The following is a 21,462-nucleotide window of genomic DNA, read 5'->3' as shown; positions in this document are numbered from 1 at the left end:
GGCTCCATGATTCTCCCCGTTGAGCAGTACCCGACACGTTCTAGGTCCTCATAGACAGGGTCTGCACACCTGCACACACCCCAGTGTCACACTCCCGCCACATAGGACCTCATAAACGGCTGTCCTCCATGGAGCTTACTGCGGTGGCCTCATTTCAATGACATCCTGTCTCTTTTATTACATACAGAACAAAGTCTGAGACGTTTTAACCAATCTTGGGGGGAAAATCAAGAAAATCACGTTTTCAAAAGAAAATAAAAATCATGTTTTCCAACCAGCTTACAATTTTCATTTGCTGTTAATCAGCAATCGTTAAGGTGTGCAGATGTGGCTGTCATTTGGCTTGTCAGGCCCACTGAACGTCTCTAAGATGACGACTGGTACCACAGCTCTCACAGCTCACCCATCCTGTCTACTCACAGCAGAATTATGACCAGAAATCCCCCATGGTGTATCATTCACACAAATCACTGTTACATCACGGCCTCACCTCCTAGTTACACGCTTCCTGCACTCACCCCGTGGTTCTACCTCCAAACCCACCCACTCCATGTCGAATGTCTGACCTAGTCATATAGAAACATACCAACTTGTCATTCACCCAATTTGAAAGTTTTTCTAAAAAAGAAATTATACCATCTCACTGAAAACATTTCCAATCTGCTGAATCCAAATTGTCAGGGCACCAAATAAGCCAATGAACTAAACAAATCACAGTAGTTGGGGCCACCTGCCGCCCTCTGCTTTGCTTGCATGTCTTTCTGTCATCGTGCAGAGCACAGAGCACTGGGCCATTGCCACTGTCCTTGCAGCCCGACCAGGAGTGGCACTGCCCACCCAGCACTTGGCTTGGGGAGAGTGGGGGAACGTGTCCTCCGGGGTTGCGTGCAGCTCCCACCCTGTGGTGGCCTAAGCAGAGGCTCCACTTGGAACTTCCTTAGTAACGTCCTGAATATCTGCCCGAGAGGCTGACACCGCATCTCCCAGGGACAGTGCTTGGTTGAGTGAGGGCTTTTTTGTTTTTTGATAATTATAAAAAGAGGATAGCCCCACCCTAGGATTACTGTCTTTCTACCTGGCACTCAGCTAAATGCTTAAAATGTGTGGTGTCACTAACTTCTCGCGAAAGCTTTGTGGGCAGGTGCCTCTGTCCCCATCAAACAGGTCAGAAGGCCGGTCAGCTTGCTCCTGGCACTGGCAGCACCGTGGGGTGAGGACTCCATGCTGAGCCTGTGCCCTTACCACTTCGCCACTCTGAGCACAGATTATTCTTTTTTTAAAAAAATGTTTTAGGGGTGCCTGGGTGGCTCAGTCACTTAGACATCAAACTCTTGGTTTTGGCTCAGATCATGATCTCAGGGTCATGAGATTGAGCCCTGCGTTGGGCTCTGAGCTCAGTGGGGAATCTACTTCTTCCTCTCCCTCTGCTTCTCTGAGCTCATGTGTGTGCTCTCTCTCTCTCTCTAAAATAAAAAAAAAGATATTTTTAAAATGTTTTAAATTGTATCCCCATCCCTTTATTTATTTATTTATTTATTTGTTTGTTTATTTATTCATGAGAGACACAGAGAGAGGTAGAGACATAGGCAGAGGGAGAAGCAGGCTCCATGCAGGGAGCCCGATGTGGGATGCGATCCCAGGACCCCAGGATCACGACCTGAGCTGAAGGCAGATGCTCAACCACTGAGCTACCCAGACATCTCTCTGCCTGCCTTTAAAAATAAAAAACATAACAAGTGCTGCTTTTGGGGATCTTTCCTCGAATTTTGCACTTGACACTGAGAGCGTGGGACTTTCTGCGTCAGGTTCGCAATGCCAGCCACACACCGTGTAAAGCCCCTCATAGATGAGTGCTTGGCAGCAACACTTAGATGTGGTCCCTGTCTCCCAGCCCTCCTTTGTCCCTCACAAGTGTGGAGCAAGGGCAGCTGTGTTTGGGGCCCTAGGGCACCTGTGCTACTGCAGGCAATAGTGGCCATGAGGAAGAATGGATCTGCAGGCACTAGAAACTTCAGCTTTCATCTCAGAGAAGAGCCATGGATGGGAGCTGTCAGGACCTGCATCCCCATGTCCACGGTCGAAGGACAGTGAGCTCTCCATGTCAGCCCAAACCCACACTCTCACAATGTGAAAATTTCATGGGAACTGCCTTCAGCATAATAAGTACAAGTAATTTATCTGATAAAAGAATGTCAACAGCAAGTATGTATAATTTGTGTGGTGACAAATTGTACCTGTCCTTCCCGGGAAGAAAGGGCCACTGCTGCGCACGGGGAGGGCCGGGCAGGGTCAAGGCTGGGTGCTTGCATTTACCGGGTGGCTCTCAGAAGCGTGTGTGATCCTTTCAGAGGGTCGATGCAAATTATACCTAATAAAGTTATTATAAATAATTGCTGCCTCTCTTCTCCTGTGTAATCACTGTGTTTGGAGTGCAGAGCAGGTGGTGACGGATGAGAGATGCCTTTAATTCTGAATCGGGGCCATCTCATGCGGCACCCCTCATCTTCACTGAAGTCACAGATGCATTTGCAAAGATTGGTGACATCTTAGGACACCTGAGGCTCCTCTGACTCAGAGATTCAGCTGGGAAGGGCGAGGAATGCAGCCCTCGATGTGTCCCCAGGGTGTACACACAACTCACACCCGGGAATGTCACAGAAGAGGCAGGGTGAGGCTCTTGCTTCTAGGTGATGATGGCTGGACAGTGGCGGAGGCATCACAGAGTGAGGGGAACCAGCTGTCTACAGCACCAGGGGCACAGTGCCACATGGCAAGGTGGGTGGGCTGTTCATTCAGACAGTATTTGTTGGGAGACCCCTTTGTGCACACACTGAACCAAGGGGCGGGGGTCCCTTGACAGACACCAGCCCCTTGGGCTGCAGTCAAGGCCAGGTGGTAAATTGATGGAGGGCCCGGGAAGTGCAGTGCTGTCCCCAGGGTGCGGAGGAACAGGAAGGGGTCCCAGACAAGCCTGGCTGCGGCCAGTGTGACGCCTTGTCCTGGCCTAAGACTTGACAACCCTGGCCAGATGCCCTGCAGAGCCAGCTCTGAGGATTTATCAGAACGGGGCACTCATTCCCAAATAGCGCTTGTCACCCAGTGGGCAATGTCCCTGCTGGGCCAGTGGTGGCACAGCTGCAGGCCCTCCACACGACATGGGTAAAAAGGGCCAGGGGCATCTGACAAGTTTCTCTGGCCAGGCAAGGTGAGCCTGGGGTAGGAGCAGCCAGGGAGAAGACTGTGGAAACAGCAAGGATGAACAGAGAGAACAAAGTAGGGCTGCCAGCATGGGTGGGGGTGGGAGGGCTCAAGACGCATAAACCTCAACTCATTGAACAAACAAGTCATGGGAATGAGCACCACAGCATAGGGAGTATAGTGGATAATAATACTGTAGCAACATTTCACCAGGAAAAGATGAATGTTGGATGGTGTGGAATCACTATGTTGCACATCTGACACTAATGTAACATACTATTACATAATAATAAAAACATTTAATTCAAGGTAAATTTAGGGGCACCTGGGTGGCTCTGACAGTTAAGTGTCTGTCTTCAGCTTGGGCCATGATCCTGGGGTCCTGGGATCAAGTCCCCCATTGGGCTCCCTCCTCTGCGGGGAGCCTGCTTCTCCCTCTGCTTCTCCCCTTGCTCATGCTCTCTCTCTGAAATGACTAAAAAAAAAATCTTTAAAAAACGAATTTATAAAAAACACCCTATACAATATCTGTGGGCTTCTGCAGTTTGCAATAAGCATACTCAGTATGAATAACTTTTTGTTAAGAATTGAGTGATTAGGGGATCCCTGGGTGGCGCAGCGGTTTAGCGCCTGCCTTTGGCCTAGGGCGCGATCCTGGAGACCCGGGATCGAGTCCCACGTCGGGCTCCTGGTGCATGGAGCCTGCCTCTCTCTCTCTCTGTCATAAATAAAAAAAAAAAAAGAATTGAGTGATTAGCCCTCGGGGTTGGCATGGTAGAGACAAAGATGAGATTTCAATACAAGAAGGTGATTCTTCTAGAGCTGTTAAGAGACTTCTCATTTTTGTCATCGTTGTGACTATGCCATTGTGTCTGGGAAGCAGTTCCCAGGTAAAATGAAAGGCGGACAGACCTTGTTCATCGCACAGCTGCTGATACAGAACAGCCATATCAATCCCAAACCCCAAGCAACCATAACGGGACTCCAAGGAGTCCACTCTGAGCCCCGTTTATTTATTCTTTGGGCAATCCTTTGAAACTCTCCATGAGAAGCTCTTAATTACATTTCTCCCATTTTTGATGGAATAGTTGAAATGTCTATGGTTCATTACAAAACCATAACAGGATGCTTGGTTTAAAGAAAACCAGGACTCTTCCAGATACATTGGTATCCACGTATGCAGGAGACGGGCCCCAGCCAACAAAGCAAAGAATGCATCAGTAGGAAATCATGAGCTAAAATTGGCCTTTGAGGGATCCCTGGGTGGAGCAGCAGTTTGGCGCCTGCCTTTGGCCCAGGGCGCGATCCTGGAGACCCGGGATCGAATCCCACGTCGGGCTCCCGGTGCATGGAGCCTGCTTCTCCCTCTGCCTGTGTCTCTGCCTCTCTCTCTCTCTCTCTCTGTGTGACTATCATAAAAAAAAAAAAAAAAAAAAGTCCTTGCTCCAAGCCCTCAGTGAAATTTAAAAAAAAAAAAAAAAATTGGCCTTTGACAATGAGTTTGAAGACAGCTCTTCACAAGACTCATCTTTTATGGTAGTTTTTCTAAAAAGATTGTGCATTGCAATAGCAGTCTTCAAACTTTTGCACTCATTGACTCCCTAACAGAACTTTGGAAAGTATATATCCCCTCACTAAGTTCTTATAGCAGCTAAACATTTTCAGTTTAACTGGAAATACCAATGATAGATTTTGGCATGTTATATTTGTATTTGAAAATGGAACTGTGACATCAGTTCTTTAATAAGATTGATTGATTGATTGATTTAGAGAGCGTGGGCAGGGGGAGGGGCAGAGGGAGAAAGAGAATCTCAAGCAGACTCTGTGCTGAGTAGGGAGCCTGATGCAGGGCTCGATCCCACGACCCTGAGACCATGACCTGAGCCGAAATCAAGAGTCAGATGTTCAACAGATTGATCCCCCCACCCCAGGTGCCTTGTGACATCACTTTGTAAAATGTATTGAATGACATTTAAATTCCATGATATGGTACCATGGTCATCCATTTAAATAATACATAACGAAGCTGCTCTTTGACATTTGAAAATATTCCTTTTCGCCGAAGTACACTTTTTTAAAGAAACATTTTACCAGGAAGTTTTTATTAGCTGTTTGGATAGACATGGGAATTTATTTTCCAGGGAGGATGATCCCGTCACACACCTGCTGGACCCACACGTGGCCTCCTCTTTGCCGATTGTGTTTGCAGCCGGTCTTGTGCTTCGCATCTGCGATGCTGAAACCTGGCCCACCCAGCACGGCATATGCCAATGCTTGGGTCACGTGGGATCCCAGATAGATCAGCTCCTGGATCCCAAAGCCAATGTTTCCAGTATTGGAGATGTTATTTTTTTCTTAACTCACACTCCTAAAGCTTTAGACCTTCCTCTGAGATTTCTTCTTCCTTGGCCCCACCGACTGTGCTGTGGACAGCAACCTTTTCATTTCTCCTGACGGCCTACCTAGCACACAGGATTCTGGCCTCCAGTCGGAGCCAGTCTGTCCACGGGGTCCCCCACATGGATGTGGAGGCAGAGCTTGTGGGGGCAATGTTCCCATAGGGGGTTCTCTCCCTTTCACCTCCATCCTTGCCCATGATGGAGACCAGGAAGAGAATAATTTTTGAAGCGATAAAGTAGCTCTCGTGTAGATACATACTGAGCACGTGCCAAAATTTCATCAACTTAGGAATCATGCAGAAGATCCAAGTAAGGCCTTAAGACAGCCTCAGAGAGTTTTTCAGGACCTGGAATTCATTGATGTCTGGATAAGGCTGCTGAGTTAGACATAAAAGTGGTTAATATCTAAAGGACAATAAGCTATATGCTTTGTTGTTATATTTTCTACCTGAACAGGAATTATTTGCTTCTCTACTGGTAAAAATCTTCAAACAAATGTGTAATTTCACTAACTGACATCTAATAAATAGAATACATTCAGCTGAAAAAAGTACATGGTCCCAGTCTTCAGGTGGCCGGTGACCCTCAAGGACAAGAAATGCCATGCCAGCCTCCTTTCCCACATGTCCAAGTTCTGGCTGCCAGCATTCTCTTTCTAAAGCTCAGCGGGCCACTCTGGTCAAGAGGCTAACAACATGGCCTTTGGGGCCTGGGTTCGAGTTTTGGTGGTGCTAGCAGACCACTGTGACCCGTCTGCGTGAGGTAGGGACACTCACAGACCCCCTCCGAGGGCTGTGACTATGGCCGGTGATTGCATGGTCTGTAACTTCTATCCTCTCACTTCCCGCTTCTCCGGATGAGGCCTCTTAGACCTCGGCCATATCCTCGGATACAGTTTCCGGTCCTACTGACGTGACTTTCTACCGCTGCAGCCAGTATGCTTACACCTATGTAGGTAAACTGACCTTCAGGTGTAACTCTACCTTACTTGTTTGTTCCTTCTTCCATCCGTTCCTGCTTTAAAAACTCATTCCATGCCTTCCTGAAAGTGAATCAAGTATCCTCTGTCACTCCATTCCCCTCCAGTCACCTGTCATTATGCCTTCTCTCAGGATTCCTTCCGCGGTGGCGCTAGGGAGTGATAGAAACACTGTGCACCTGCTCCCCGCCCCCCCACGCCCCCAGGTATTAGCGAGACAAGGGCCTCTGTAATTCCATCCTTGCAGCTTGAAAGTAGCCCTAGATAATACGCTGATAAAATAGCAGTGGTCATGTCTAAACAAACTATCTTTACCAAACAGTGGGAGGTAGATTTCACCTATGAGCAGTGTGCTGACCCCTGCTCTACACCCTCAGCCCCTCTGGGGGGTCTGGCTCCTGGGCTCCGCCTGGTTCCAGTTCCTCTTCCTGTCTCTTGGAGCCTGCAGGGGATAATGGTTTCCACTCCAGCCATCACAGGAAGGTCACCAAACTTCCGGGGTTTTTATTCCCACCCACACATCTGTAAGCAGTTCCTCAGCTAAGCGCTCTTTAGTGGAGTGCTGCCGCAGGCCAGCTAGCTCCTGCTCAGGTCACACACAGATGCCACTGTGTCCCGAGTTACAGCAGCAGTTTGCAGATGTGCCTCCTGGCCCAGGAGCACCTGCTGCAAGGAAGACACTCGGTCTAAGCTGTATCCCAACGTACCTATGGCTCACCTGGGCACAAAATGGGAATGAAGAATCTTGGCTAACCTAAACTAAACCAGCAATGGGAAAAGGAGCCAAGTGAGGCCAGGATTTGGAAAACAGGTTCGAGGGGATTTTACTTAAAGTGGGTAGGCTGTGAAAGAGAAATATCCAGCAAAGAGTGAGTTCATGAAGGAGGAGAGGCAGAGGGTTTGTCTCGTTATCATCCCACCCACTATGGGTTCTAGTTATCTAGCCAGAGGTAACCCTGTCCATTGTGAGGTGTAGTTGTCTACCTGGCGGTAACCGTGTCCGCTGTGGGGTGCGGTTGAGCACTTGGTATAACAATGTCAGCAGCTGAAAGAGGTGAGGAGCTGGGTCATAGCATCAGCTGCTGCAGGGAGTCTAAGGGAGAGAATGAGCCCACGTTCATTTTGCAAGCAAAGGTCACTCTGACAGTGATGTCCATAGAGTAGCCTGTGTATTCAAGCCACATAAAATGCAGTGAAGTAGCAAAATGGCACCAGAAAGTTGGAGCAACTACTTAAGAATATTATCTTTTTAACAAATAAGTTTGTGTGTGTGTGTGTGTGTGACAGAGAGAGAGAGAGAGAGAGAGAGAGCGCGCACACACAAGCAGGGGGATTGGCAGGCAGAGTGAGAAGCAGACTCCTGGGTGACCACGAAGCCCGATGTGGGGCTCCATCCCAGGACCCTAAGATCATGACCTGAGCCTAAGGCAGACGCTTCACCAACTGAACCCCTGCATGTGTCCCACAAACAAGTTTTTAAGTTGAGAAAGTAATACATGAAAATATTTAGTTAAGATAAGTCTAGAATCTAGAAGTTTATGTTGAACGTGTTGCTCCAAATACATAGTCATACAACGGATGACATATTTATACAACGGATGTATAAATTAGGGAAGCAGGAAACAAAAAGAAACAGCAGCGCTTGAAAACACCAAAGTTATTGGACTAGAAACAGGGACGGGTGTGGCTCCAGTTGGCTGGCTTCTGCGGCTGGACGTTGGCCATGGGAGTCGGTGATGGGCTCACCCCTCGGGCTCCTACTCTATGCAGGAGGCTAACCTAAACAACCAAAGAAGCCCTGTTGCGGACGGCTGCTTAGAGGTTACCAGGTGGAAGATTAAGAGCATGAATACACAGACCCAAACCGAAGACCAAGAATGAATCCCACTGCCTGCAGACCCTGGATCGGACATGGTGTCCCTGCTACTGGAAGTGCTGACATGCCCTGTGGGGCCCAGTTCTGGGCTGAAGAGTGAGGAGATTGGGCACCGGGGGCCAGCATCTCCTGAGCACTGAAAATGTGCCCACAAACCTAAATTCCAAGACATCTGAAGAAATCTGGTACTAAGAAAAACAATTCACAAGTCAAAAATCAAAACGTTTTCTTCTCCTTAACTTCAAGTAAGAAACAAAACAGGTAGAAATGAAATAGGAATAGGATAGGACAAAGGACTGACGAGAAATCTTCCAAATAAAAAAATGAATTCATTGAAATGAATACCTCAAACTATCTAAGACAAAACCCCCTCTAAGACTAAATTAATAAAGGCTGCTGCAGCCAGGGAGCCCTTCTGATGTCACTTTTATTTCAGGAGGAGTTCCAGGGTTTCTGAAGGCAAATTGTTTTATCAGGAGGAAGAGGAAGCATGGAACGTCTGGGGCTGCCTGTCGGGGGTGGGCAGCAGTTTGGGGACCTCCGAGAGGAATGCACGGTGGGAGCAGGCAGAGGCAGGTGTTCTGCAGGCGGCCGCACCTGAGATGCAGGTGTCTGCAAGCAGGCTGTCAGGAACCTTGCGGCAGGGCACCTGCAGGGACGGCACTGCCTGCCTGGGCCTTCCCAGCGCGGCAGCCAGCCCTACCTACCGCCCGCGCAGTGGACCCCGACCACAGCAGTGCGGGGACACAGCGGGGCCACCCCTTCTCCACCTGGTCGCTCTAAGAGCGCGGCGTGCAGGATGCGCTCACCCACCGTTTCCGTCACAGCTGAGGCTTCAGGCCAGGCTTTTGGGGTCCTACCCATGCCTGGAGGAGGCGCCCCTCTGGGGTCCCCCTGACACCCGGCCGTGCTCTGGGTCAGAGGAAGGCCTGGGGGTCGCACCCGGGCGTGCCCTCGGGGTGAGAGGCGGGGAGTCCCGAGCACAGCCCCAAGCGACAGACGAATATACCACACTTGAACGCCTCTAGGGCCGGGAGCTCTCCGGAATTCGGGGGGGACAAAGCAGACGCACCCACACGCCAGGAGGTCCCCGCGGCCTCGGGACGCACACCCGCCCCGCAGGCCCGAGAGACCGCCCGGCGCGCGCCGCACACGCATGCGCACACGCCCAGCACCGGGGGCGGGGCTGCCGGGAGACCCCGCCTTCGCGCGCGCGCAGGCCACGCGGTGACGCCTTCCGGCCCGGGCGCGCGGGGGGCGGGGGAGGCCTCGGAGCGACACCGCCTCCGCTCGCGCCGGCGCCGCGCGGTGACGTCATTGGGCCCGGACGCGCTTCGGGGTCTCCTAACGCCGGCGCTTTCCGCGCCCTCCTTTTGCCGCACGCTGTCGTCATCAGGCCCCGACGCGCAGTGACGCGATCGGGCCCCGACGCTCGGGGGGCGGTGCCTCGGCCGGGCCGGAGCTGAGCTGAGAGGGCGGGGAAAGGCAGCGAATTGAGGTGGGGCGGGGAGGGGCGGAAAGGTCGCGGCCGGAACATGGCGGACCAGATCCCTCTCTACCCGGTTCGCAGCGCGGCGGCCGCGGCCAACCGCAAACGTGCGGCCTACTACAGCGCGGCGGGGCTCGGGCCCGGGGCCGAGCGGCCCAGCAGGTAACGACGGGGCCGACCTCCCTCCGCCCGCGGCGCCCGTCCCCCCGCGCCTTGTGCGGGTGGGGGCCGCGGCCGGGGGGCCCTTTGCCGGTGGGGGCCCCGCCGGGGAGGGGGCCGTGGCGGGGGCGGGGGCCGGGGCCGGTGCCCGGGTCCCCGGGTCCCCGGGTCCCCGGCCAGCGGGTGTGTCCGCGCGCACAAAGCTTCCGACCCCGGTGCGCCTGGGCTCTGGAGAGCGTCCCCGCCGCGGGACAGGCTCCGCGACGGCGTGTCAGGGCCCGGCGGGGCCGCCCCCAGCTGTGTCCGGTCCGGGTGGGCCGTCAGACGCACGGGGACGCGCTGGGGGGCGGGGGCGGGGCGGGGGCGGGGGCGGGGCGCGCCCCTGCGGACGGCGTGGGGGGCGGACGCGGCTGTGAGCCGTGCGGGAGCGCTTGCTGTCACCAGTGGAAGGGCGCGGGAACCGTGAGCGTGTCCGCTAAGTACACTTTACTTCATCGTGTGTTCACAAAGTATTTTGTGTCGACCAAAGTTTTTGCTTTTAGCCACGGGAAACGGAACTGTAGAAGGTTAAGTTGTCGGACGGTGCCAGGGTTTAGTCACGCGGTGGACGTCTCGTCCTCTACTTGGTTTCAGCTCACGTCCAACGTCTTTCTCGCCCAAGAAGAAGACGACTGCATTTTGTAGACGGTAGTTACTAGAGAAAGTTATAAAAGGGAAATACTGTCTTCTACGATCAGTCGAAACTTTATTCCTGAGGAAGTGTAGAAGCAATTAACTTTTTAAAAAGATTGACTTCCTTGAATGAGGTGGGGGATTGGGAGGGGCAGATGCAGGGGAGGGGGGAGAATCTTCCGGGACCCCGCACAGCGAGGACCCCGTTGGGGCTCCACCTCTCCGCCTGATCTCATCCTGAGATCGCCCCCTGAGCCCAAGTCAGGAAGCAGTTGACTTTTACTGCATAAGAGGAAAAGCTACGTTTTTCGATAGCCAGTTGCTTCAGGGTTTGAGTTTTAGAGTAATGTTGTTCTGGGCTATTTGAGAAACTGAAACATAGAGTCCGAAAGTCTGTATTGTCATGTTTTAGAGCTCAATTGAATCTCGGCTCATTTGCTTACTAAACTGAAACCCCGTTTCCTGGATGTAAGATGGGGGGATAGTGTTTTTTTCCTGCAGGATGGTGAAGGGTTACAGGAGAACCTAGCAAGGTGCCTGTGTTTAGCGTTCGGCCAGAAGTACCATTTCTCTTTCTCTCCCTGGTGTTACCTATTTAGTAATTGTGTTAGTAATTCTCTGAGTGCTTGATTTTAGATCGTTATTTGGAAATACGCTACTTATTTCACAGTAGGTTTGCATCACGTTTTGCATCTCAGTTTTTGCTCCAGGTATTTTGAGGTTCTGTCATTTGGTACGGACACATTATGCATCCTTATGTCTTCTGGTGGATTGTCTCATATTACAGAACGTTGTTCTTTGTCTCTGGTCATTTTCTTTGCTCTGAAATCTGCTTTATTGTGGATTAACGTTTACTTGATGTTCTCTTTCAACCCATCTACGCTGAATTTGCAGTGAGTTTCTTTGTTGGATCCTGGTTTTCCATTATGCACTCTGTCAGTCCCTGCACTGGTGGATTTCAACTCTTTACATTTAAGTTAATTATTGCAACGTTAGAGTGTAGGTGCTATTTTATTATTTGTTTATTTCCTGTTTTTTTTTTTTTTTTTCTGATTCTCATTCCTCTTCTGTTTCTCTTGCATTCCTTTAGATAATTTCAACTTTTCTTTTTGGATATTGCTACAGTATTTTTGAGTGCAGATCGTTGTATAGTTGTAGTATGTGCTCTAGTATACCTATGTGATTTATTACCAGGGGGTGTTGGGATTAGGATTTTAGGCTGTGCCCTAGAGTGTGTAAACATTATTTGCATTTTGGGCCTTTACCCATCTTCTCCCTCTACGCTTTGAATAGCGTGTCTTGAATATCAGATGGTATTACACTTCTTGTTTGAATCATCAAATATGGTTTATAAAGCTCATGATTATAGATTAGTCCATTGTATGTACCCGTGTTTTTACTCTTTCTGGTATTCTTCCTTCCTTGTACTCCAGGATTCTCGTTTTTCTCCATTCCTTTCTATTTGAAGTGCTTCCTGTAACCAGTCTTGAAATTTCTTCTTAGAATGTTTTTATATCTTCCTTCCTGAAGGATGATGGATTTATTGGCTCTAGAATTCCTGGTTGACAGTTCTCTGGTTAGCCTTGAAAACTTGTTACACGTCCATCTAGCCTTCATGATTTCTGATGAGAAGCTCACTGCTGCTGGAGTTGCTGTGCCCCTGTGGGTAATGTGCCATTTTCTCTGACTGCTTTCAAGTCTTTGTCTCTCATGTTTGCAAGTTTGATGGTGATGTATCTTGGTGTGGATTTCTTTCAGTTTATCTTAGTTGGTATTTAGTAAGCTTTTTTCATCTGTTGGGTTTTGTTTCACCAAAGTTAGGGAGTTTCGTCAAGTACTCTGGTCTTCACTGTCTTCTATTTCTCCTGCTGGTACTGGGATGATAGAAATGTTGGATCTTTTGCTAGTGTTACATGACTCTCTTAGGCTTTTACCCCCTAGTTTCTTTTGTTTGTATGAAGATTGTGTGAATTGTATTGATTTATTCTCAAATTCCCTAATTCTGCCCTTTGTCTTTTTTTTTTTTTTTTTTAAATTTTTATTTATTTATGATAGTCACACAGAGAGAGAGAGAGAGAGAGAGAGAGGCAGAGACACAGGCAGAGGGAGAAGCAGGCTCCATGCACTGGGAGCCCGACATGGGATTCGATCCTGGATCTCCAGGATCGCGCCCTGGGCCAAAGGCAGGCGCTAAACCACTGCGCCACAGGGATCCCTGCCCTTTGTCATCTTCACTCTTCTGTTGATCCCATGCAGTAGTGTTTTATTTTCACTAGTATATTTGTCAGTTTTATACTTTTTCTGTTTTTAAGAGAGTTCGTAATTGGTTGTTGAAGCATTTTTAAGTTTGCTGCTTAAAGTGATTGTCACATAATTCCCAGATCTGAGTTAATCTAAGTTGTGTGTGTGTGTTTTAAGATTTTATTTATTTATTCATGAGAGACAGAGAGAGAGAGGCAGAGACATAGGCAGAGGGAGAAGCAGGCTCTCTGCGGGGAACCTGATGTGGGACTCGATCCCAGGACCCCGGGGTTATGTTCTGAGCCAAAGGCAGACGTTCAGCCACTGGGCCACCCAGGTGTCTCAAGTTTTGGTGTCTTTTGATCTTCTTTTCTAACTCACACTGTTACTCTTCTGGTTCTTGGTATGACTGGTGGTTTTCTGTTTTATCCTGGACATTTTGTCTATTCTGGTTGGAGACTGTGGGTTCTGTTTATATCTTTTACTTTAGCAGGTGATCACCCTGTTTAGATTTAGCTTATAGATCCTGGCCTACATGTGTGGGCTGTGATTCCAGTGACAGTTTAACTTTGTGCTCAGAGTTTTGGTGTGCTTGGTTTATGTGTATGCTGGGACGTACTTGTATTCGCTTATACTGCTGAGAGGAAGGGGGGGGATTTCCCCAGGCCCAGTGCCTCTTGGTATGAGAAGGAGTGGTTAGTCTATGTGATGAAAAGGCCTGTTGATGGGCAGTGTTGTGGTTGTACGTGCTCTGCACGTGCCTGCTGGCTGTTGTGTGTGTTTGGCTAGGGGAGGAGTCTCAGCACCACTGTGGCCCAGTCCCTCTTGCTGGTGCCCCTTCTGCTCTGGTGTCTGGTGGCAGAGGAGGGGAGTTCAGGCCCTAAATAGAAGTGTATTCCTGGACTGGCTGCTTCTGAAGTAGGATTGTACTTGTTGGTGCTGCCTGGCTGCCCTCCTCGTGAGAGAGGGGCATCTCAGGCCCATGGGGACACAGGGGCTTTCTGAGGCTCTAACCTCCTGTTGTGGCAGGGTTCCTCAAACTGGTGTCACCCAGATGCACCAGTGTGCCCTGATGGGACAGGGGAGACTTTAGGTCTGTGGGGAAGGATACCATTTCCCACAGCATTTGTTGATCTCTCTTGCTGGTAGTGGTGGACTCTCGCTCCTTTCAGGGGAGGAATGATCTTTCTGGGCTGCCCTTTCTTGCTAGGTTGGGAATGCCAGGCCTATCTCCTTCCTTCTGTAGGGTGAGGGCATGTAGGGTGTCCTGCCACTGTGTCGTTTCTTCAGTCATAGGTCCTGGTTGTACCTGCTCTGCACGTGCCTGTTGGCCAGCCCAACCCTCTGCCTTTTACCTGCTGCCTTCTTACCACCTCCCAGAGCTCTCCTTTGCTTGGCTCTTTTATTTCCAAAGTTTATAGTTGGACTTAGGTAAGAGGAGCAGGGAGAGATTGTTCTTGCCTGGAATGTGCTTTAACATTATTTTGTGAAATTTGATCGTATTTTATCATAGTTACATATGGTAAAAGGCTTACAAGAAGATACTGTGCCTCCATACTCTGCTTATTCCTTCCTTCTGACCCCAGAGGCACTTATTTTGGATTCTTCTAGCTGTTTCTTTTTTCTTTTCTTTTCTTTCTTTTCTTTTTTTTTTTTTTTAGCTGTTTCTTCTGGTAGTTAAAATGTCCATATTTCAGTGGTTATATTCCTGACTTTGTCAACACCTAAAATTACTTTTTATCTTTTCTTTCTTTTTAATGATGTTTATTTATTAGAGGGAGAGAGAGAAAGAGAGAGAACAAGCGGGGGGAACAGCAGAGGCAGAGGGAAATGCAGAGCCTGACATGGTGCTCAATTCTAGGACCTGGGATCATGACCTGAGCTGAAGGCAGATGCTTAACCTACTGAGCCATCCAGGTGTGCCTAAAATTACTTTTCTTTAGAAGCTTTCCATGATCTCAATGCCAGCCAGGACAGAATTAGATGCTGTTTGGCTCCTAAAGATCCCTGTTCCCCTCAGCACAGATTGCACTTGACTGTAAATACTTATTTTCCATGAAAAGAATGACAGTGACTGTCAGCTTTTACCACAATACCTGGCCTCATGAGATGACATGGGAAGAGTTCCCTTGTCTCCTGCTTTCTGGAAGACAGTGAATAGAGTTGGTGTTAACTTCTTTAAGTGTTTGGTAGAATTTTCCAGTGAAACCATCTGGACCTAGAGATTTCTTTTTTTTGCTGTTTCAATTTACAAACTCAGTTTCTTTCATAGTTAACTAGGCTCTTCAAATGAGCCATTTCATATTGTATGAGTTATGATTGTGCTCTTGAGGAATTGATCCTTTTCAGGAAAGTTGCCATATTTATGTGTGTAGAGTTGTTTGTAGTATTCTCTTACTATCTTTTTGATGTTTCATTTAGATATTGGTGGTTTGTGCCTTCACTCTTTGTTGATCAGCTTGGTATTTTAAAGTCATCTTTTATTTTACATTTTTTTCCTATAGTTTTCTGTTTTCTTTTTTTTTTTTTTTAATTATTTTATTTTATTTATTTATGATAGGCACACAGTGAGAGAGAGAGAGAAGCAGAGACATAGGCAGAGGGAGAAGCAGGCTCCATGCATCGGGAGCCCGACGTGGGATTCGATCCCGGGTCTCCAGGTTCGCTCCCTGGGCCAAAGGCAGGCGCTAAACCGCTGCGCCACCCAGGGATCCCAGTTTTCTGTTTTCAATTTTATTAATTTCTGTGCTTTATTTTTCCCTCCTTTTTGTTTGCTTTAGGTTTATTTTTGTCTTTCAATTCTTGTTTCTTAGGGTAGGAGTTTAGACTATTGATTGATTGGAGACTTTTCCTCTTTTTAACATCAGCGTTTTGTGGTGTAAATTTCCCTCTTGGCACTGATTTATCTGTGTCCCACAAATTTTTGCATTTTGTTTTACTTTGAGACTTGCTTTTTGTTCCATGGATTATTTAGGAGCATGTATAGAAAATTTACTGCTACTTTTCTGTTACCAACTTCTAGTATGATTTCTTTATGGTTAAAGAGCATGTTTCATGTTATTTCATTTATTTTCATTTGGTGATTAGTTTTGTGACCAAGAATATGGTCTTTATTGGTAAGAATTCTAGGGCCCAAAAGAAAGTGTATTGTGTTTTCGTTGGATGAAGTATTCTGGAACGTTGACTAGATCCTGTTTTTTTTTTTCTTTTAAGGTTTTTTATTTATTTATTTATGAAAGACATACAGAGAGAGAGGCAGAGACACAGGCAGAGGGAGAAGCAGGCTCCATGCAGAGAGCCCGACATGGGACCGGATCCAGATCCCGGGTCTCCAGGATCATACCCTGGGCCGCAGGTAGCGCCAAACTGCTGCGCCACCAGGGCTGCCCCCTTTTAGTTATTCTTGCTAGTTTATGGTGTGGTTGTTCTCTTGGTTGTTGAGAGTGGTTTGGTTGTTAGAAGTCTCTAACTTCAATTGTGCATTTGTCTATTTTTCCTTTTAGTTTTATCAGTTTTTACTTCACATGTTTTGCCAATCTGTCATTTGGTGCAGACATGTTTGGGATTATTCTGTTTTGATAGGCTGACACTTTTATTATTAAATAATTTCCGTCTGTCTCTAATAATATTTTTGCTCTGGGCTTGGCTTTTTCTGACACTTATATAGCCACTCAGGCTTTCTTTTGATTAATGTTTGCCTGGCATATAATTTTCTATCCTTTTGCTTTCAGCCTACTTATATTTGAGGTGAGTTTCTTATAGTCAGCTTATAGTTGGCTTATGTTTTTTATCTACTCTGCCAATCTCTGTCTTATGATTTTATGTTTAGAACATTTAAGTTTGGTATAATGATTGGTAAGTTAGAGCTTATATCTGCCATTTTTGTTTTGATTGCCATGTTTTTTGTTTCTTTGTTTTCTTTTTCCTGTTTTTCTCTGGGTTATTTGAACATTTTTTAGAATTCCATTTTGATTTAACAGTGGTGTTCTTCCACTGTATCTCTTTGTATCTCTTATTTAGTGGCAGTTCCAGGTGTTACATTATGTGTATGTGACTCATCACAGTATTCTGGTGTTGATATTTTATAAGCGTTAATAAAGTGGGGAGTCCTTACCTCTTTACATCCCTGTACTGATCCCTACTGATGAAGTATTTCTCTTGTAAAGTTATGTATAAATTTGCATATGTAAAAGTATGTAAATATTTCTCTTACATCTGACTAGAGCTATAGATCAGACAGTGTTATGATTTTGGTCTCTCTCAAACATAACCTAGAAAACTGTATTGATTCATGTTTTCCCTATTTCTGTTCTCTTATTTCCAGAAGTTCCTGAATTTCTTACTGTATTATTTCTGTTCTAAGAATTCCTTGCTATTCTTTTAGTGTAGGTCTGCTGAAAATAAATTTTCTTAGTTTTCTTTTTTTTTTTTTTTTTTTTTTTAGTTTTCTTTCATCTTAGGAGGTCTTATTTTTCCTTCATTCCTGAAGGGTAATTTCACCAGATACACAATTTGAGGTTGACAGTTCTTTTTCTATTTTAGCACTTGGAAAATTATATTCCTTCTTTCTGGCCTCCATGATTTCTGATGAGAAATCTGATGTTCTTTGAATGTTTTCTTTTTTCCTTTGGCTATGATGTCATTTTTCATTACTTCCAAGCTTTTCTCTTGTCTTTAGTTCTCAGTAGTTTATTATGGGTCTTGGCATAGATTTCTTTGGGTTTATACTGTTTAGGGTTCACATAGCATATTGAATCTGCAAGTTTATATCTTTCATCTAGTTAGAAGTTTTCAGCCATTATTTGTCTAAATAATTTTCAAGCCCTATCCACTTTCATCTCTTCTAATACTGTCCCTGGAGACACCTTCTGAGATCTTTTCGTGTGTCTCTTACGGTCCTGAGTTTCTGCTCATTTGTTTTAAGTCCATTTTCTGTCCAGATTGGATGGTTTCTTTTGTTCACTCTTTAAGTTCATTGGCTTTTCCTTTGTTTCTTCTGCCTCTGAACCCTATCCATTAAGTTTCCAAATCTCTGCTAATGTATTTTTTAGTTGTAGAATTTCCATTTGATTCTTCTTTGTATTAGCTTTCTTTGCTGAAATAGCTGGTTTTTTGTTTTCATTTGCTTCAAGTATGTTTGTAATTGCCCATTGACACATTTTTATGATGAATGTTTTAGAATCTTTATCACATTTCAACATATGCATCTCTTTGATGTTGGCATCTGTTGATTATCTTTCCTTCAGAAGATGGAAAGTTGGAAGATGGAAGTTGGCTTGTGGTATAATGAGTACTTTTTGATTGTACCCTGGACATTTTGAGTATTATGCTATGAGGCTCTAGACTTAGTTCAAATCTTCTGTTTTATCAGGCCTCCTCTGACACCACTGGAACTGGGGACCAGAGGGTTGGGATGAAGTGACGCTGCCTTGTTACTGCCAGATGGGGTGAAAGCCAGGTTCCTTTTGACCCCTGGGAGAAGAGGGTGCCCCTTTACCACAGGGCAGAGATGGGGTCTGTGGTGCCCCTGGAGCTCTGCTAATGTCCCCTTGTCTGGAGATGGAGGAATGCCTGTTTATTGCAGCCCGTGGCTGCCTGCTGTATGGCCTTGAGACCCTTTACCTCTGGGTTCCTGTGACAGTGGTGGGGATGGGCAGGAGGGAAAGACTGTTCTTGGGGCTCTCTTTGGTTTTTGCCCTTGATTTTTTTCTGGCTGCTGACTCTCTAGTACATAATTTGGGGTAAATGAGGCAGAAGGAGCACGTTGGGAATTCACTGTTGTGTGACCTCTGGAGTCCGAGGTCCTTCCTAGTCTGCCTCCTCCTCTTCACCTTTCCCTGTGTCCTCTCCAGGATTATAGCTTTGTTGGCGGGGGTGGGGCATCCAGTCAGTGTTGCTCTGGAACTGGCAGGAAGGAGTCATTTACCTTTGTTCTGTTTTTGTCTTTCCTCATTTTATTTTAAAGTTACTCTTATTTATTTTTTCATTCACTAACAACTCTTTGGATACAGTTCACATACCATACAGGTCTCCCATTTAGAGTGTAAAATTCAGTGTTTTACTGTATTCACAGGAAAGTGCCGCCATCACCACAGTCAGTGTTGGAGGGTTTTCTTCACCTCTGAAAGAGACCTGGCGCCCTGTTATTACCACCTCCACCTCATCTCCATAAGTGTTCTTATTGCAGTCAGATGTACTTGATAAAGCTAACTGTTTTTAAGTGTATTTTTGACTTTTAACAGATCTCTTTAATTTCAGAGTTCAGAACTGTAAGGTTTTATATCAAAATTAGGCTTTTCTAAGTATTTCTGTTTTGGGAAATGTATGTTATACATTAGAATGCAGCTAAAAAATAGATTAGATATAAACAATGCAAATACAGTCTTGTATTTCCAAGGACAAAAGTTTATGTTACGAGGTCTTTTTCCTTCACATTGACTATTGAAAGCTAATTAGTTGTTAGAAAAACAGCTTTGATACGGGCTTTTCTTGCTTTGTGAGCTTTATTTACTTATTTTTAAGATTTTATTTATTTATTCATGACACACACACACACAGAGGCAGAGACACAGGCAGAGGGAGAAACAGGCTCCATGCAGGGAGCCTGACTGTGGGACTCAATCCTGGGTCTCCAAGATCCCACCCTGGCCTGAAGGCGGTGCTAAACCGCTGAGCCACCTGGGCTGCCCTGCTTTGTGAGCTTTAAAAGGCTTTTTCCTTGACCATATAAAAATGTCATTTTGTGCTTATAATGTATAATGAATTGTAGTAATGTATTTTAAAGATTCTCAGGTTTTCCTTGGGGTGAAATTATTTTTATTTCATTATAATCATACCAGTTTAGTGCACAATATACTTAAAATATAGTGATTGTAATTTGTTACAACTTGTATAAAATTGTTCATCATTGGGTTTGTACTATGAAAATTTCAATGGGCTGAATTAGATACGATGTGAGTGTGGTTAATACATGAGGATGTTCTTGTATTTTTGCAATGGGAGAGGCTGGTGATTTTATTTATTTATTTATTTTAGAAGTTATTAGGTGAGTGAAATACTGTGTCCCATACATAGTATTTAACAGTTCGGTAAGAATGTAATTACTTGTTAAAATCCTTTCTATAAACTAATGTGAGGCATTGCTTTTCTTCTTGCATTGTGTATAGTTGAGTAAAAGTAAGATATTTGTTAACTTGATATTTTTCATTTCTGACTTTTAAATGGTACCTATGTCATTCAAATTATCTTCACAGTTGAAGGAAGAATGAATGAACCTGGACATATTTTGTTTATCCACGTCTGTTAGTACCTTTTCTTTGCTTCTCATTGCAGTATGGCTTTTGGCCCTGCCTAGAGCCATTTGCAGTATTATAATAGTTAAACTTTAGTGTTTGAAAAGAGATTCATGCTGAGAACAGATGGCTATTGTCTGATTATCTCTAAAATATTAGTGTGTTTCTTGATAGAGGCAAAACAAATTTTTTTTAATGCTGGTTTTCTCATTCTAAGTATCTATATACAATTTTCCCTGAGTCTTAAAAATTTTACAACTGTGATGATGATCTAAAAAATACCTTACTGGTTGTAAAGATGAAACTTCTTCTTTTCTGTGATGATTCACAACTGAAAAGGTTTTTCCAAATACGGAATGATTCTTAAGATGGCATTTATCAAAGCGCCCAGGCCCAGGATTCCTTGGAATCAGAGATATGTTTTTAAGGATCTGTAGTTAAGTTTGTGAAATTCTTTAAACCTGCCAGAATAGAAATGTTTTACTTCATTTTCTACAACTGACAGTATTAGGATGAAGATAGATTTGGTGATTGTGAACATCACGGTTTTAGGGAACTGGATGGAGTATGTGTCCTGAGCTGATTGACCCACTTATCTTCAAATTTCTGGATTGGCATTTATATAATATTAGATCTTGTACCATTAATTCTCATTTAGAAGTTTATTTCAATTTATGTGTAGTATTGGCGTAATTTCTTATGTCAAGAAATTGGTACTGAGGTTTCTGACAGAACATCGTGGAAGAGGAGTCAGCTGCTCCGAGGTTACTGTGTACATGGTTCGTGTGGGGACATCTCTGGGTGTGAGGGGCTGACTGGTTCTGGCCCTTGCTTGTTTTTATTGCTAAGGTCAAGGCATGCTTTTCAGGCACCGTTCCTTTACTTTTTCTCCTCCTCCTCCTCCTCCGCCTCCTCCTCCTCCTTTCTTCTTCTTCTTCCTTCTTCCTCCTCCTCCTCCTCCTCCTCCTCCTCCTTCTTCCTCCTCCTCCTCCCCCTCCTCCCTCCTCCTCCTCCTCCTCCTTCCTCCTCCTCCTCCTCCTCCTCCTCCTCCTCCTCCTTCTTCTTCTTTTTTAAACTATTCTGCTGTTTATCTCCTCTGCTGCTGTAGGAAAGGAAGAGTCCCAATTTCCCAGTAGTTATACAGTTCTGCTTTTTTT

At 45.9% G+C, this 21,462-nt stretch overlaps 1 protein-coding gene across 8 annotated transcripts in view; it reads left to right on the top strand.

Annotated features, from left to right (window-relative positions):
- Positions 1 to 9,896: 9,896 nt before the first annotated feature.
- ATP9B (ATPase phospholipid transporting 9B (putative)) overlaps positions 9,897 to 21,462 on the top strand; it is a 237,389-nt gene continuing 225,823 nt past the window's right edge. For 6 of the 8 annotated variants that reach the window (XM_025421950.3, XM_025421949.3, XM_025421952.3 and 3 more), the window contains exon 1: positions 9,897 to 10,103. In XM_025421950.3, coding sequence (XP_025277735.1) covers positions 9,988 to 10,103 — 116 coding nt within the window. In that variant the 5' untranslated portion in view covers positions 9,897 to 9,987. Of the gene's footprint in view, positions 10,104 to 10,534; positions 10,788 to 21,462 lie in introns of those variants that run through there. The other 2 variants (XM_049111609.1, XM_025421951.3) reach the window with 2 other exon arrangements.

This window comes from Canis lupus, chromosome 1 (assembly GCF_003254725.2).
Source record: "Canis lupus dingo isolate Sandy chromosome 1, ASM325472v2, whole genome shotgun sequence".
NCBI lineage: Eukaryota > Metazoa > Chordata > Mammalia > Carnivora > Canidae > Canis > Canis lupus.
The sequence above is the reverse complement of the archived record's forward strand: the minus strand, read 5'-3'. Positions and strand labels throughout refer to the sequence as shown.